Source organism: Stegodyphus dumicola, chromosome 3 (assembly GCF_044657685.1).
Source record: "Stegodyphus dumicola isolate Sdum_Otavi_A_Nest chromosome 3, ASM4465768v1".
Lineage (NCBI taxonomy): Eukaryota > Metazoa > Arthropoda > Arachnida > Araneae > Eresidae > Stegodyphus > Stegodyphus dumicola.
This window is the reverse complement of record NC_140770.1, coordinates 9103825-9122741: the sequence shown is the minus strand read 5'-3', so window position 1 is coordinate 9122741 and position 18917 is coordinate 9103825. Positions and strand designations below refer to the sequence as shown.

The 18917-nt window shown below is 35.6% G+C and overlaps 1 protein-coding gene across 1 annotated transcript in view; it reads left to right on the top strand.

Annotated features, from left to right (window-relative positions):
• Positions 1-18917, top strand: part of LOC118197552 (uncharacterized) — a 214945-nt gene that overhangs the window by 98941 nt on the left and 97087 nt on the right. The window contains exons 17-19 of the mRNA XM_085812555.1: positions 3628-3768; positions 10460-10645; positions 15067-15201. Of these exons, the coding sequence (XP_085668681.1) occupies positions 3628-3768; positions 10460-10645; positions 15067-15201 (462 nt within the window). The remainder of the gene's footprint in view (positions 1-3627; positions 3769-10459; positions 10646-15066; positions 15202-18917) is intronic.

The following is an 18917-nucleotide window of genomic DNA, read 5'->3' as shown; positions in this document are numbered from 1 at the left end:
AGAGAAGTATATTCTATATGTTATTTGCAATGTCATTCTGTAACATTTCATTAAACTAGTTTTCCTTCCAGATCTCTGGAAGGAACCAGAATTGAATAAAGCTCCTGTTTAGATGCAGTACAGATGAAAAAAAAAAAAAGATTGTTGTATATCCCGGGAGCTGCTATTGTAACAAATTTCTTTCTTTAATATTTTCTAGTTTCTAGCGAAGCATTTTTTGTAAAAGGTTGGCCTCGCGTTAGTTTCTAGAGCTAAAAGTTTTCAACAAGGTCGTTTTAGACCTCAGTTTCAAACTAATTAACTCTGGCGGGAAGTATGTAAGGATCTTAAGTTTTACTAACGTTTATTTTATTTTAAATCTTTACTATCACTTCTTATTTTCTACTTCCGGCCAGAATTATAAGCGTGAAGGAGTTTATGCAAAGTTGTCTGGCGAACGCCAAGTATTTAAGTGTGGCCTTTTTGCCAAGAGAGAGAGAGGAAGCAGTGAGTTCGAAGCAGGCCGCTTACCTTAGAAGTTACGCAGTTGCTATTTGCCTTCCAGGCCAGAGGTTTTAATCCTCTTGATAAATTAAACGTATTGTAGTGTTCACAGTCTCTGTGCTACATACGCTTCCTGTTACTATAAGGCCAATCTTACACGTGTATTATTCTAAAGTTAAATTAGAGTTTAGTTTTATTTTGATATCTTTTACGTTAGACCCCGAGTGGAGGGTCATTGTATTCCGAAGTACGGAAGTCATTGTATATAAAGAAAAATAAAAGGTTTTGTATACCCTTCGTCTGTATCCTGTCTACTTACTACAATTAGTGAACATAGCTTTAGTAAGCTCTCTGTTCTAGTCAGGTCACTGTATGTTTCCGAAGAAGGTTAGAAGAAACATTGAACCTGATAAGGCAGCTAATTAAAACACATGATGCAGGGCAGTTATTCTTATAACTGCCCTGCATCATGTGTTTTAATAGTATACACGCGTGCTTTATATCTGGCACTGTTACACGCGTGCTTTATATCTGGCATGCACCATGTGTTTTCACTAGTATCACAGCTTTATCTCTGCTCTACATCCTGTGATCTTACCAGTATTATTACGCGTTTTTATATATCACATAGTATCACATCTGCCCAGCATTATATGTTTTAACAGCATCATATGAATGCATTATTAGTACTCTACTTAGTAGTCTGTGAGTATCTTCTGTGTATTCGTAATGTATGGTCTAAATGTTATAAGTGTTATGTGTTTCAGGTTATTCAATGTTGTTATGTGTATTATGTCTTATATTGTTATGCCACCTCCCCCCCCTTTTTTTACTTCCTTGTACGAAGTAAAAAGGAAGTATTGTAATCGCGAAAAGCTTCAGGCAGCATATTTCAACAAAAATATCCACTTTGACCGCTTTCGAATGCAATTTAACGATGTTTTTGCCTGATATCTGCACGTAAGGACAGAATAAAATACTCTTTTCCTCCAAAAAAACTAAAAAACTGCTTTAAAATGAATTCTGAAGAGAATTTTTCGTGGTGTCTGTACGAACGTATGTACGTACGTACGTATCTCACATAACTCAAAAACGAGTAGCCTCAGAACGTTGAAATTTTGTATATAAGACTACTATAACATGTAGATGTGCACCTCGTATTTTGGTTTTAATCGGCCGCGCCAAACGTATATAAATATATTTATAAATATATCCACTCTGTTACCCGGCTCAGTGATCTCAGTTTCTTTACTCTTATATGTTTGTAAATTGTTTTTTGCTTTAAAAATGATTGAATTATGTTGTTTTATCTTCCGGTTAAGGGTTTTATGCCTTTAGTAAATCTGTGTGCAATATGTTTAGAATTATCAACAATTTTAAAATTGTTTAAGTGCCGCTAAGCCTATGTTAATGGCGGCCATTGATGTTTACATTTGAAACAGGAGACTAGTGGATTTGTTGCCAATCTAGAGAAACTTAGCTTCCCAACAACAAAGATAACGCCTTCATTTATTATTGCCAATTAAATCATACTTAATCCTTTCTTGAATTTTTTCGAGGAAATAATCGTTTAAGATTTACTTCGTAATTGTTAATACAGATATTTTGAGTTTTTATGTATTTTTGCCTTGTCGCGAAGTGAGAACAGAATTAATTGAATGAGAAATACTCAATCGTCTGTGAAAAACTGTTTCTTTTTTGTTTTGTTTGCTTTATTTCTTTTATACATAGTTCTAACTTTATTTTTAATTTCCTGTAACCACTGTAATCCTAAAACTTTCAAATATCATACACATCACTCGTAATGTAGACCATGTCAACCGCCCTTATATGGCCATGTAACTTTCTCATTAAGATTCAAATAAACTCTCGAGGCAGCCTGATGAGGCTCCAGGGAATTGTTGCCACTAGATAGTGGAGGACACGGGGCATATACCTCTTTACCTATGTTAAACATCAGGCGCCCTCGTCCTCCGTCACCTGTCACCTGTCCTAAGGTGAAACTAATCGGAATTAATACCTGATCAGCAGAGGTCAGATCTACTTGTACAACCAGCAGCCACCATAACTGGGTGGACTGCCAAATCAACGACGCCTATTTTGTATCAGCCAAAGTAAATTGTTACAAAAACTAAAGAATATGTATCAATGACATCTTTGCACTTTGTGCGACATATGTACAAATGGATATATTACGTAATCAAAATTTGCATAGAGAGCTAAGCAGTTACAACTGCTGTCTTCAACCATATTTATAAAAAAAAAATACAAGTTTGAAAGTTATTAGAAACCTCTTAATATCATGAAGTCTTGAATTCATATTTTGTTCCAAATCTTATTTTGTTCTTAGCTAGTTGGGAACGGCCACACACTTGAATCCCAGTCAAAGCAATTAGATCATAATTACATGAAAAATGGGGTCACTATTTAAATTAATTTTTTATAAATTCTCAAGTCTAAAAACCAAAACAATAATAAACAATTAACAAATTATCAAATTTCGTTATTCATAGTTAATACAAAAAACAGAGCAGTCAAATTTAATTCAGAGAACATTTTCTATTTATAATGATTCTTATCTATCTAAATCAATTCTTATCTAGGCAATAATTTTTCTTAATTATAGAATAAATGCCCTCCTAATTAATATATTCCAGTTTGAAATACAATTATTCTCAAAAGCTAAGAAAAGGAAACAAATAATATAGCAATAACATTTAGTTTGCTATTTTAAGACATAGCCTTTAACTGAGAACGTAACTCTTTTTTAAAATCAGGGCAAGCATAAGAATTAGAAGTGTGACAGACGATTTCGAATATGGTGGCCAAAAGCCTGGCAATCTTAGCATCTTAAAATTATACACAATTACATAGAGCCAGATACAGTTACAGTTAAGCAATGATCGGGCTAAATGTCGTTAAAAGGTAGCCAGGCTTGGCGACTGTGGTGATAAAAATTGTCAATATGGCGAGATAACAATTTATCTCAATTTTAAAAAGGACTTACTGTATCCCTATTTTTTCGTCAATGCTTCGCATTCTGTATAACATCTCATGATGCAAGAAATACTAATAAAATTGACATATTATTTCTGTAAAATTATTTACATGTGTTCAAAATTTGTAACAATAGTTATTTTTCAGGTGATCTGATGGAAGAAGGTAAAATTTTAGAATGGGTCACAAGAGAGGAGACACTGGATAGTCCGGATGCTATTGAAGAAGTCAACATTCGAATGCTCGAAAATCTTCTCAATACCTCTCATTCCGTTGCAGTATTATTCTGTTAGTATAATTATTTTTTTCTCTTGCGTAACCTATCAAAACCTTAAAACCAAGGTTTCCTAACCTTTTTCTTGCATCTACACCTCTTAAAAGCAACCCCCTTACACCACATGCAGCGTACAACATCATTTTAACGCAAATAATTGTACATAAATAACTTAAAGCTAACAATGAATATTGCGTTTACATACACATGGTCTTGCAGATTCAAAATGTAAATCAAACTCCACGCAGGAAAAGGAAAGCGTTTGAAAATCGTGACGTCTATGGAGAGGCCGGAACTATAAGATTAAAAATATTAACAAAAGCTTTGAAAAAATGACTTATTCATGCGAAATTATGTTTTGTTTTATTATTACTTATAGTTTTACAAATGTAAACAAGTTTTCTGAAAGAAAATTACAGTTTCTAATGGCACAAAAATTTGATTTGTATTGATGCAATTTTTTTAAAATATTTGTCATGAAATTGATTAAATTAATTTTTAAATCCTCGCTTTCAAAAGTATTCCAACTGATTCTTGCTCTTCATTCTTATTTTCGATTCTTCATATATATTATTATTACGTTTTCTTGTGTTTTTTGGTTTTCCTTTTTTATATTGCACTAATTGCATAAAAATTTATACATTTAAAGAAATATTATTATTTTTAAAATACATTAGGTAATTTTAGTATATTTTTTCTCTTACGTACATTTAATATGATATCCCTCTTGCTACACCATTTCTTACTAGCTTTATATCAATAAACAATTATGAATTTTATTAAAAAACTGTTTTATAATCATAATCTTGTGATTTTAATTATGCCGATCATTTGCCGATGCATATTCGGCTATCGCCACCCAGTCGACCTCTTGATGGTGGCCCTTTAAAATTTCGTTGACCAAATCAGAAAGCGTATTCGTTGCGATGTTATATCATCACTCGATGTTTTTAGGTGCTTTGTTTTTTTACCTCGATATTTGGCGTGACAGTGTTTGGAAACTGCGACGATTTTGCACCCCTTTATTTTTTACCACGAAATTTTAAAACTGCGATGTTTTTCCTAGTTTTCTTTTCTCTCACGATGTTTTGTGCGACGACGTTTCTCTTTGCGTTGCTTTCTCTGCAACGCTTGCTTCCGCACTGTTTTTATCTGCAGCCATGTTTCTGGCCCTTTTCTTATTACCTTTCCCGTCACTAAAATTTCATGCGGGACGAATACAGGATCTGAGAACAGCCGACAGGTCTGAAATTATTTATTTATTTATTTATTTTACTTCCTTGTACGATGTAAAAAGGAAGTATTGTAATCGCGAAAAGTTTCAGGCAGCATATTTCAACGAAAATATCCATTTTGACCGCTATCGAATGCAATTTAACGATGTTTTTACGTGGTATCTGTACGTAAGGACAGAATAAAATACTCTTTTCCTTCAAAAAAATTATAAAACTGCTTTAAAATTAATTTTGAAGAGAATTTTTCGTGGCGTCTGCACGAACGTACGTATGTATCTCGCATAACTCAAAAACGAGTAGCCTCAGAACGTTGAAATTTTGTATATAGGATTGCTATAACATGTAGATGTGCACCTCGTATTTTGGTTGCAATCGGCGCGCCAAACGTATATAAATATATTTATATATATATCCACTCTGTTACCCGGCTCAGTGATCTCAGTTTCTTTACTCTTAAATGTTTGTAAATTGTACATTTTTTGTTTTAAAAATGATTGAATTATGTTGTTTTTATCTTCCGGTTAAGGATTTTATGCCTTTAGTAAATCTGTGTGCAATATTTTTAGAATTATCAGCAATTTTAAAGTTGTTTAATTGCCGCTAAGCCTGTTTTAATGGCGGCCATTGATGTTTACATTTGAAACAGGAGACTAGTGGATTTGTTGCCAATCTAGAGAAACTTAGCTTCCCAACAACAAAGATAACGCATTCATTTATTATTGCCAATTAAATCGTGCTTAATTCTTTCTGAAATTTTTTCGTGGAAATAAACGTTTGAGATTTACTTCGTAATTTTTAATATAGATATTTTGAGTTTTTATGTATTTTTGCCTTGTTCCGAAGTGAGAACTGAATTAATTAAATGAGAAATACTCAATCGTCTGTGAAAAACAGTTTCTGTTTTGTTTTGTTTGCTTAATTTCTTTTATACATAGTTCTAGCTTTATTATAATATTTGAATAGAACATGTGGCAAGGATTAGATAATTCTTTAAATGATATACTTTTTGTGCATTCTGAGTTATAATATGAATGAAACATAATACTGTTAAGTAAACCTAGCGCCAGAGTATCGCTATGGTAAACAAAGTGAATTTTAAAGAATGCATTTATTCTATTGTGGTTTAGGCGCTGTCGGCGAAGTAGGTTTAATTCAATCTAATAAGTTTAAATAAAATGCAAGAAAAAATGCGTATAATTTAATATTCCGTACAAGGAAGTCATGTGGTGTACACATCAGGTTTTTTTAACAAAATGAACATTTTATATTAACCAAATGAAAAATATTTTAAGTGAATTTTAAATTTCCCTTACTAAATATTTATCAGAACATACATAAACAATAATAATAATAACGCAGGGGAAAAATTTCAAAAGTTATATTTATTTCCTATCTGAAACCTTAAGTTTCGTCCTTGCAAGACATTTTTGCTTTTGTTAATCTTTAAATAATTTTAATCTAAACTAGAATTCTAGAAATTATGAAAAATTTATGTTTTCAGAGAAGATTCACCAAATGGAAAAAACTTCGAAATAAATATTAATAATCCAATCTGTTTCTCTTATTTTTTATTAAATTTTCTTTGACGCATGAATAAAACACAGGTATGGCTTTACGGAAATAACTATAAGCTTCTTTATTTATGATTACAGCTGGACACTGGATGGCGTTTTGTTCCCATAAAGTTTCTTGTCTTGGAAAGAAGGTACAAGAAATTAACTTCCTCACCGATTGTGGATGCTAGTCGGAAATCGTGCTCTTTTATTATTAGTTTTCAACTGCGTAGAGGGGGGGGGGGATCTGTTCATATACAAATTCCATTTCCCAAACAAAGCGATTATTCTTTAGTTATATTAATTATATCTTTTCTACAGATTAAATTTTCCCCTTTTTAGACGTTTTATAACAGTGGTCTCAGCCTAGCTGCTCCCAAAGCAATTTCATGGGAGCCGCGAAGGTTGCAAATACGATGTTGGGAAGATTTCAAGATTTTAGTTATTTGAAGTCTGAGTTTACGCTAGTTTCCTAACCATTTAAAACAAACATACATAACGCACTGAAATCTGCTGCCAATGACTCCAGTAGATTGGAAAACGCAGTAAGTGTTCCGCAGTCCTATTTAAAAAAAAAAAACCACGCTCAATAGCCTTTTGGAAAAATGGCAGAAAAGATGGGAAAAGGAAAGCACAGGGAGGAGAACCTACAAGTTCTTTCCAAAACTCACGTGCTCAGTTAATACATACAGCGGAGCACAAACTCAATTCTACACTGGCCATGGTCCCTTCCCACATTATCTTAAGAGGTTCGGCATACGAGCATCAGATTTGTGTGAATGTGTTGCGGTAGGTGATGCAGATCACTTCCTTTTCAACTACCCACAAACCGATAAATTGCATTTAAAAATGCCAGGCAGTGAATACTGGCCGCAATGGGCGGAGAATACCCGCGGCAACAAGCAGGCGAAAACTGGAATACACTGGTGTGTAAAAATTAAGGACGAGACGGTTTTTTCAATATAACTTTGTACAAAAGCTTTCCAAATCAACACATTTAATACCGTAAGATCCCCAATACGTAAGGACATGAGTAATGTAAGCAACACTTAACTAAAAGAGAAATCAGAGGGATAAAAAAGAGCTTTATTGAAAACGTAGCATGGAGCGCAATGCGACTGAAGGCCGAAACATCCCTGTGATGGGTGTCCAGCAAGAAACATCCGGTCTTTAATAGGGGATATGACCTCCCCTGACTGCTAGGCAGGTTTCACAGCGTCTGCCCATGCTGAGAATGAGGGTGTCAATGAGTTGTTGAGGCATTGCTGCCCATTCGTCTTGCAGCGCCAATCGAAGCTCCGGAATCGTTACTGGTGGTAAGGTACGAGCTGCCAAGCGTCTGCCTAGAAAATCCCATACATGCTCGATGAAATTGAGATCCGGAGATCGTGCCGGCCAATCCATACGTTCAATATCCTCACTCGATGACACGGTGCATTGTCGTCCATGAAAAGAAACTGTGGACCCATAGCGCCTCTAAAAAGACGCACATATGGAAGAAGAATCTCGTTACAATAACGGTCCTGTTGACTGAACCTGCGTCGAAGATGTGAAGGTCTGTATGACTACCAAGCATGATGCCTCCCCACACGAGAACACCGCCACCTCCATACCTGTCTCTTTCAATGATGTTCGAGGGATGATTGCGGCTTCCCCGCTCTCTCCAGATGTGTATGCGATGAGAATCGCTACTCAGACTGAATCTGCTCTCATCTGTAAAGAGTACTCATCCCCATTCATTGTCTCTCCAATTCCGGTGTTCCCGGCACCACAGAGAACGCCTTCTCCGATGGGCTGGCGTTAGAGGTACACACCGTACAGGGCGTCGTGCAAATATACCACCACCGTGCAGTCTTCTGGCCACGGTAAAACGCGATATCGGTCGTCCAGTCGCCTGTGTCGTGTGTCTAGAGATTTCTCCCGCTGTCTGCCGCCTGTTTCTTCTGGCCTGTAAGGCAATATACTGGTCATCTGTGGGTGTGGTTCCTCGTGGACGACCACTACTAAACCCCGGGATAGCTGTTCCTGTAGTTTGAAATCGTCTCCAAAGTCGTGAAACGATGCTGTGAGCAATTCCGAACTCTGCAGCCACACTTGTCACACTGCTGCCTTCCTCCAACTTCCCAATGATTCGATCTCGGGTAAAAGCATCCAGATGTCATCTAACAGATTGATTATTCGCCATTTCTCGCTGAGGCAGCAACTCGGTGTGATTTTAACTGCTATACGGCGTGCAATCTCTTTGCCAGAAATACTGATCTTACACCGACAACATGCTTTATACTATTCAGACACTCCCCCATTACGTCTACCTGCATATCTGCGCATGTGCTACCGTACATCACCTTACTTAATCTCCTGATTGGTCTTTCTGTCCGCTCTGCCTCTTCGTTCAGCTGATATGCTAATTTTTCGACTTCGTCCTTAACTTTTGCACACCAGTGGAGAGGAGGTCATCAGGCTTTGCTCAGCAAGATACTAAGAAATTCTCCCCCTCTCTTGAGAATTGTATCTTCGCAGCATAATTTTAATAGCAATTCAAAATTGTATGCGATGAGAATCGCTACTCAGACTGAATCTGCTCTCATCTGTAAAGAGTACTCATCCCCATTCATTATCTCTCCAATTCCGGTGTTCCCGGCACCACAGAGAACGCCTTCTCCGATGGGCTGGCGTTAGAGGTACACACCGTACAGGGCGTCGTGCAAATATACCACCACCGTGCAGTCTTCTGGCTGCACGGTGACAACTGAATATCAACACTAGGAAAATAGCTCACCCCGTAGAATAATAACAGGACTGTAAGAGCAAAACTATTGTAGTGTAAGCATATTACTATCCAGTTTGTATGTACTTGATAAAATGATAAAGCAGTTTAAATGATATTGGAAATCCAGTCAATGTGTAAATGAATTACAAGTTTAATTTGATTATCTCAGTAAAAGTATTCTAAATATGAATTCATATAATGTTTAAATGTACACATAGCTGTCATGATTTTATGTATCTATCATATGTAACTTGTACAAGACAATGATTGTAATCAACCTATCTATGCTTATACACAGGCCTTGTATGCCCATGTAATATTTATATGTATATTTTTACACGGAGGAAATTTTCCTTTCTGCCAGGATGACTATTTAACACTGTAAGACTTTTACAACAAAGTCAGGTCAGTGGTTATCTCAGGCGGCGCTCAGTGTACGTGAGAAACTTTCTTTTACAGTCGAAAATTAAGAAGAAAACGTGATGAAGATAATTTTTTGTAATTTCTCTCCAAAGGAGCGAATTTTATCGGAATCGAAATGCCATTAAGTGTCAAGTCGTCATAAGAGATCAAAAAGTTTATAATAATTTATACACAAATGTACCTGTACTTTTATTTATGCGTCGAAGAAAAATGTAAGAAATAAGAGAAATAGATTAGGTTATTAGTATTTATTCTCGAGTTTTGTTCCACTTACAAAATTTTCTCTGAAAACTTAGAAAATTTTCATAGTTTGTTTATTTTTAATTTAAATATAAGTAAATTATTAAATGATTAATTAAGCATGTTGGAACTATTTGAAATATCGGTCTAAAAATTTAATGTTTGGCTATACATTTGAAATACAAAGTGTAAGAAACAAATATGTCTCGTAGGTAATAAACTGTAGATTTCGGACAAAAAATAAATATAATTTTTTCCTTTGCTATATTATTATTCCTATTAATGCATATTTTCATAAATATTTTGTAATAGAAATCTAAAATGTATTTAATATATATTTTATTTTGCTAATAAAAATTTAAATTCTGGCCTGCCAGCTATTTTTCAGATCGTGCATTCGACTGGCATGCGATTTAAATTTGATCCAACTGTTTTAAAAAAGGCTTTTGTCTAGATATTAATTATCCTTTCTCTTTTACCCTAGACAGTAAGATCGATTGCCCGCTATGTGACGAGGTTTTGCAAAGTTTAGAAAATATCGACGACGACGCAGAGCAAAATGATGTGGATTTTGTTAAAGTCTCCGATACTAATATTGCAGAAATCTACAATGTTACGAAGTTTCCCACAATGCTTTTCTTCAGAAAGCAGACCCCGTTCGTTTATGAAGGTACGTATCGTACTGGATATGTTTTGCCAAACAAAATCATTAAATCTCCACACCATCTTGGCATATCTTATTTGTTTCCTTTTATTTTGGTAAGGACATAGTGTACGATCTACCGGTTTTAATTACATAGAACATAGATGGGTTAGTTGTACATAGATGGCGCCACTAAAACGCTATTTTAAAATTCGAGCAGAAGATAAAATTGTGGAAAGAGAAATGATGAAAAATTGGGGGGTATTTTTTTTTTTTTTTTTTTTTTTTTATTATTTATTTATTTGGTAAAATCAGCTTTTATTTAAAACTCGCAACAAGAAAGAAAATGATCACACATTTCCGTGGGAAGATGAAATTAAATATTTCTCTTTACAAAATTCATTTACAAATTTGTGTCGCGAAAAACAGAAGCTTGGGGGCGCCCTTGATAAATTTATAAAGATGATGGCATATACTTCTTCAAATGCATTTATATCTATGATTGACAGATTTCGGTATTTGGGAGCCCATGCTTTTAATATTTGCGATATAAATGTATAGATCAATTTTGTAAAGAGAATTCCTTAATCTCTTGTTGCCATAAAATTATATTATAAATTATTTTTCTCCTTTTAGTTCATTATTGAGTTAATGACCATTTTTGAAATTTTTTTGAAATTTGTTTTTTATTACATTTGAATTACAGTGCTGTGAAAATATCTAGCTAGCTCTTTTCTACGGAATGCGCAAATAATTGTTCGATAAACCAGGTGAATAGAAAAAATATTTTCTTGCGCTTTGCAATTTTCTTCAAAGACCTCGAGGCCAATTTGCTTCTCTGTCATATATCATATGTGCTATACTTGGACATGAGCAGGGTCTGGATTTTGACGACCTAAAAGTTCACTGAAATCGCCTTTAAAATAGCCGGAAAGTGCACTTAAAATAGAAAAAGACAACCTTAAAAATAAAAAAGGTTCCTCCAAAAATAAAAAAAATAGTAGCACAGAAAATGACACAATCGACAAGCATTGAGAAACGGATTAAAGCTTAAATAACGCCACATATCTTTCACTTGAATTTTTATTTTTTCTTCCAAATTTTCAACCCGACACAAGTGTATTACAACTGCACTAAATTATTAAGAGCGTCTTGAATAGTTGTATCTTAAACCTGATATGTGAAAGCACATTTTATGTCCCAGGCCCTTACGAAAAGATATAAACAAAATATATACAGGGAAGATACTAAATTTTTAAAAGTACACTGCTTTTTTCGGCGGTATTTTCAGGGCAAAAGAATCATTTGACGAAAAGTATGATTGCCAGACGTCCATTTGCGTTCATTGCATTCTTAATCCAATAGTTCCTTTATATAAGTGGAAAGATTCAACGTCATTCGTCATTTTATCTTCTCCGTCGGACGTATATTAGATGAATAAAGGCAGAAAATAAAGGAGATTTTATACAGGTAGAAAAATATATTGCACGCAGCGTTGAGTGCATAATTCCAAGAATTTGTCGGTGGAGTAAAAATACCCCCCCCCCCCACTGCATGTATTCCTATGAAAAGGTCATGCACAAAAGGTCTCCAAGAGGCAAGAAATATTGATATGGAAAAATTCATACCTTCTAGTGTCATTCATACCTTCTGGAAAAAACGTCCCATGGTATATAGGACTAACAGGTTACTTAATCAGTTTCCTATGGATAGGACATGTCTACCTAGTAAAAATATCCTTATAAAAGACAGTTTTATTTCCAAGATAATTTTATTTCTCTGTTGGATTACTAGACTAGACCTCAGATTGTCCAAAACAGTACCCTAAAAAGCCCCCCAAATACTCTAAAAACTTTTAAAAAAATTCTTTGAATGAGAGTCTGGTCATGAGAGTATTGACTTTGAGAGCAAACATAATTCTATGTATTTTAAAGATAATTTAGTTGACTTCGAAACCAAAATTCAAATATCATCTGTATGTGGTTTTTTGACGGATTAGGCATTAAAGTTATTTTACTACATGAAAAATACTTGAAAGCATTTTTTGCCAAAACAGTTTTGCCCTTTTATATCCTTATAACCGTTTCCTATTAATTTATTTAAACTGCTTCGTATTAATTAAGACACAATAACACGTCGAACAAATACTAATTCAGAAGTCAAACAACAAAAATCAGCGTTATATTTTCAAAATTTCACAGGATTAGTTTCGATGGTTTTACCGAACCACCATCCTCAGCTGCAAAACCGCAAATGAACAAGATAGGAAATAATGATTAGTTAAGATAAGAAAGCCTGGACAAGAACAAGCAAGTGGCGCCCTCTGTTGATGAAACCAGAACTAAAACATAATTTCTTAAATCCAGTTCTCCAATGTAAGATGTTTTTTGAATAATTTTGGCAGCAGAAAAATTGAAAGTGTGATTTTCGGACCAACAATGTTGGGCAACAGAAGATTTTTGTGTTTCCTTTTTTTTAACATATGCCTCATGTTCCTTGACGCGAAATTTTAAGTCTCTCTTAGTTTGGCCAATGTAAATTAAACCATAAGTCTTTCTTAGTTTGGCCAATGTAAATTAAACCACACTGGCAAGGAATCCTATAAATACCCCAGGAATTCATATCCGGAATGGGGTCCTTGAGTATGGAACTCGGAATTTTATTGAGGGGAGAATAAACGACCCGAAAGTTAAATTTCTGCAAAATATGTGCAACTTTATAGCTAACTGATGGAAAGAAGGGAATGACAACAGAATTTTTATAATCTCCTAAAACAAGAGTGTGCCTTTTAGTACGTTGAGATGAGAATTTTTTAACTGCTTGATTAATAATGTTGGGTGAAAAGCCCCTGTCAATAGCTATTGCTTTTAAATAATTTAGTCCTTCATCAAGGGATAGTTTTGAGGAGCAAACTTGAAGAGCACGGAAAACATTGGAATAAAATGAAGCTAACTTTTGTTTAGTCGGATAACATGATTTAAAGTGTGGTGGGAGGCAAATCGATGAAGCTTTACGGTAAATCGTAGTACTGAAGTTGGATGTGTTACGTGTGACCAGAATGTCGAGAAACGGAAGAGAATTGCAAGTCTCAAGTTCAAAAGTGAACTGAATAGCAGGATCAATAGAATTCATTGTTGAAAGAACTTTATTTAAATCATCTTTATTAACTTCAAACAGGGTAAAAGTATCGTCTACGTAGCGGAACCATACCGGGAAAGTTTAAAGTTTCAAACAATTTTGATTCATAATAATGCATGCGTCGTATTAATTCATAACGTAATTAAACATTAGCGATGATTCTAAATTAAAATAATCTCACTTTAAAATCGTAAATACTTCTTAATGTTAATTTATTTCAAACGATTTTTATTATTTGAAAGTCAGATTATAATGTAATTAAACGTTTTCCGCGATTTTGAATTAAAATGTTATGTTAACTTTAAAATTATATGCGGTTCTTAATATTAATTCATTTAAAATTATAAGGTATTTCTCCCACTTCCCTAGCGTGCCTTCGTGGTGTAACGGTAGCACCCTGGGTAGGTATTCCACAGGTCCGTGGTTCGATTCCCAGCGAAGGTGGTTGTTAATTTTTCATCTCTCCGGCCTCCTAAAAAATCCTAATGACTCTACAAGTGGCGCCCGAAATAAAAGGGTTGTGGATGATGATTCTCCGCTCCCAGGATTTGGCGACTAGGCCCCCTAAAACTCTAGTCGCCCTCTAAAAAGGGCAGTATATAAGGTATTTCTTCCACTTCCCTAGCGTGCATTCGTGGTGTAGTGGTTCTGCACACTGGGTCGGTATTCCAGAGGTCCGTGGTTGTATTCCCGGCAAAGGCGGTTGCATATTTTTCATCTTTTCTGCTTCCAATTAACCTAATGACTCTACAAAATGATTCGTATTAATTGAAAATAAAATCATTACGCACCTGAGCATTATCCCTGATATGAAGTTAAGAAAAGTTTATCTCAACTTAAAATAATAAGCAGTTCTTGCTAATTCATTTGAAATGGCTCTTGTTAATTGAGTGTGAAATCATAATGAAACTTAACATTATCCATGATTTTAGATTAAAATTCCCTCCTTAAATTTAGAGACTGTTCTTATTAATTCAATTAAAATAGTTCTTATTAAATAAAAGTAAAATCATAGCTTAACTATGTTATCCGTGGCTTTAAATTTAAATGTTCTTCTCGCTTTAAAATTATTTGCAGCTTTTATTCATTCGTTTAAAATGTTTCCTAGGAACTGAAATTCATAGTAGCATAATTAAATATTAATTATGAATTCAAGTTAAAATGTTGTTATGGCCTTAAAATTATCAGCGGTTCTTATTAATTCATTTGAAATGGTTTCTATGAATTGAATACCAAATCATAACGTCATTAAACATTGTCCATGATTTTTAATTAAGATGTTATTCTTAATGCAACGTTACCTATTATAGGAGATCTCAAGAAACCAGACGCGCTCTTACAATGGCTGATTGAAAACAGAGACAGACCGGATAGTTTCATTGAGGATGTCGACAGAAGGCAATTGGAAGTGCTTCTTGAAGAGCAAACTGTTGGGGTCTTCTTTTGTACGTATACGAATTTCGTAATTTCATATGTATTTCATGTCGTATCTCCCTCTTTTTTACTTCCTTGTATCAAGTAAAAAGGAAGTATTGTAATCGCGAAAAGTTTCAGGCAGCATATTTCAACGAAAATATCCATTTTGACCGCTATCGTATGCAATTGAACGATGTTTTTGCGTGACATCTGTACGTAAGGACATAATAAAAGACTCTTTCCCTCCAAAAGATTATAAAACTGCTTTAAAATGAATTCTAAAGAGAATTTTTCGTAGCGTCTGTATGTACGTACGTATCTCGCATAACTCAAAAACGAGTAGCTTCCGAACGTTGAAATTTTGTATATAGGACTGCTATAACATGTAGATGTGCACCTCGTATTCTGGTTGCAATCGGCCGCACCAAACGTATATGATCTCAGTTTCTTTACTCCTATATGTTTATAAATTGTGCGTTCTTTGCTTTAAAAATGATTGAATTACGTTGTTCTTATCTTCCGGTTAAGGTTTTTATGTAAGTTTTATTTTAAAAAATTTGCATGCAATATTTTTAGAGTAATCAACAATTTAAAAGTTGTTTAAGTGCGGCTAAGCCTAATTATTTTTGCGATGGCGGTCATGTTTATTTACATTTGAAACTTGGCGGAATAACGGATTTATTACCAGTCTAGAGAAACTAAGCTTCGCGACAACAAAGATAACGCCTTCTTTTATTATTGCGAATTAAATCATGCTTCATCCATTCTGGAATTTATTCGAGGAAATAAGCGTTTAAGATTTACTTCGTAATTTGTAATATAGATATTTTGAGTTTTTATGTATTTTGTCTTGTCGCGAAGTGAGAACTGAATTAATTGAATGAGAAATACTGAATCGTCTGTGAAAATCTGTTTCTTTTTTGTTTTGTTTGCTTAATTTCTTTTATACATCATTCTAGATTTATTATGGTATTTGAATAGAACATGTGGGAACGATTAGATAATTCTTCAAATGATATAAATTTTGTGCATTCTGAGTTTAATATGAACGAAATATAACGCTGTTAAGTGAATCTGCGTCAGAGTGTCGCTATGGTAAACAAATATAGTGAAGTTTAAAGAGTGCATTTATTCTATTGTGGTTTATGCGTTATCGATGAAGTAGATTTAATTCAATCCAATACGTGTAAATGAAATGCAAGAAAAATGCGTATAATTTAATATTCCATGCTAGGAAGTTATTTGGATTTTTCATCAGATTTTTTTAACTAATTTTATCGTCTCAAAATCGAGAGCGGAAAATTTTGCAAGCAATTTGATTTCCGAAAGTCACAGCTACAGTAAAAATATAACAAATGATAAAGAGTCGTAGATAAACTACCAGTAAACTATTACAATATTATTTCTTTCAAAAAAAAAAAAAAAAAAAAGCTACATTCCAGTAAGAATACACAGTAAAATTCACACTGCAGTATCTGACGGGTATTGAGCTGATATCTGACCGTCACTGAGCCAGAAACATCGCGGTCCGGCTCAGCTCCTTTGTAAAGTTCTGGACATCTCACAGGAATTAGTCTTGACCGCAGATCTCGAGAGGGACACCGGAAGAAGGAAGGAGAAGGTTAGGCGAATAAAAGACCCGGATTTCGAAAGATCGAACAATTCGGCAGTAAATACGGGCTACAATGAGCTGGAGCGTAAATAATAGACGTAATCTGAAGTCCCATGTTAGAAAAGTATGTTAAGTGTGAGAAAATCTGCGGCGTCTAGATACTTGATGAAGAATCTGCACAAAATCTTCCTACAAGTAGTAAAGCCGCTGAACACATTCAGGCCGGATTTTGAATCCTGGCGAACGAGCTGACGGCATGGTGGGTTTTCTCCGCGGGTGACGTATACATGAGTCAGATTTCTTTAGGAGGTCTTCAACGAAGGCGTCTTTACATGGAGGTAGGAAGTAAGATGGAGTGGCCCTAAACAGATTTCTCCCGTACCAATGCAATGCCAATGATTTAAAAATTTCGGAGTTCCTATGGTTCAAAACCATCTACCTCCACATCAGAATTAATAAAAGCGAGCAGAAATAAGAAAAATTTGGCATAAGTGATTTACTTGATGCACACTAGAGGGAGCCACAGGCTCGAGAGAGTTTAGGGATAGAGATGAGAAATAAAAACTTAAGTTTCATAATTTTTTTATAAGTTTTTTGGTTTTTAAAATTTTTTTGTATTTTATATTTTATACTTTTTTTGGTTTTTTATAATTTTATATACACAGTACAAACACTAAAGCAAAAAGCGGATAGGAAAGATTTTACGATTAATAGGCTCATTGGCATGTGGCTTGTGTTAGGGAGTGCAAATAATTATAGAGATCGCGATGAAAATATTCTTAGGCAGATTTGAAATCTGCGGGAGATGTGATTCTTAAGTAAACAGATTGATAACTTTGCTTGAAGATCTTGATAGTGGTTGCAGAAGATGTAATAAGCAATTATATGGCAGCTCGCTGAAGAGACGTCCTTCCTTCATGGCGCGGGAGCTGGAACATCCTGTAGCACGAGGTGCGCCAAATTCCCCTTCGAAACCACAACCTAACAATAGCCTACCTCCATTTTGGAGCGAACAACCGGAGGAGGAATTGCCTCCCACCCAACCTGCGGCTAGGGTAGAAGAAAACAGCGATCTCGTGGAGCAACCCGGAGACGGTACTTCCCCCCCTACTGAAAGCTCTAAGAACTCAAAGAGAAAAATTCCTTTCTTCTTTGTAGAGCCAAAAGACTTTGAATTTCTTACCTCCTTAGTGCAAGCTACTGTGCCTACGGCCATCTGCAGGATGAAGGGTAAGTTTCTCCGCATAGAAATGCAGTCCGAGGAAGACCATCGTTCGGTAGCCCAAATTTTAAACAATCAGGGCGCCGAATATAAGTCGTTTAACCTTAAGCAGGATCGGCCCGTAAAGGCAATATTACGCGGCTTACCCAACTCAGCAAAAACAGAAAGAATCAAAACTGAATTGCAACTCCTGGGTTATTCTGTTATCTCTGTAACCCAACTCCGTAGGCACAGGTCCCGCTACCCAATGCCATTATTTTTAGTACAGCTAAATCCTGCATTAAATGTCTATGACATTTTTGAAGAAACCACAATGTTCGGCATTGAGATCAAGTTCGAGAAGCATATCGGGAAGAAGGGACCGAGCCAGTGTTGGCGCTGCCAAGGCTTCTTCCATAGTTCCGCAGTGTGCACACTGCCAATCCGGTGTCTGAGGTGCGCCGGCCCGCATTACGCGTACCAATGCACCAAAGACCCGGAGGAAGCCAACACCTGCGCGAACTGCCTTGGGCGGCACGCAGCCAACTGGTTTCACTGTCCCCGAAACCCAGCCAACAAAAACAAAAACCCCCCTATTAGATCGGATAGCGGGACTGCAAAATTTGTACCGGCTCCGGCTAAAGCTCCGATTAGCAGCACGGATCCCTCATTTAGTGATGTCGTTTCCGGACGGAAAAATCCCGGACTACCATCATCTACCAAGGACCAGAGCAAAGCACCTGTGACGAAGCAAGCTCCCAAGCAAGCGCCGAAGCAGCGTCCTCTCCAGCCAACTCCACCGGCCCAGGCTCCAGCCCCGACCGTAGATGATGGAAGTTGCACAGATACCCTCCGGAGCGTTTTCCAAATCGCCTCGGAATTCGGTATCGAACACAAGATCCTCCTCGAGGCTTTTAGAAATGCTCTCCCCA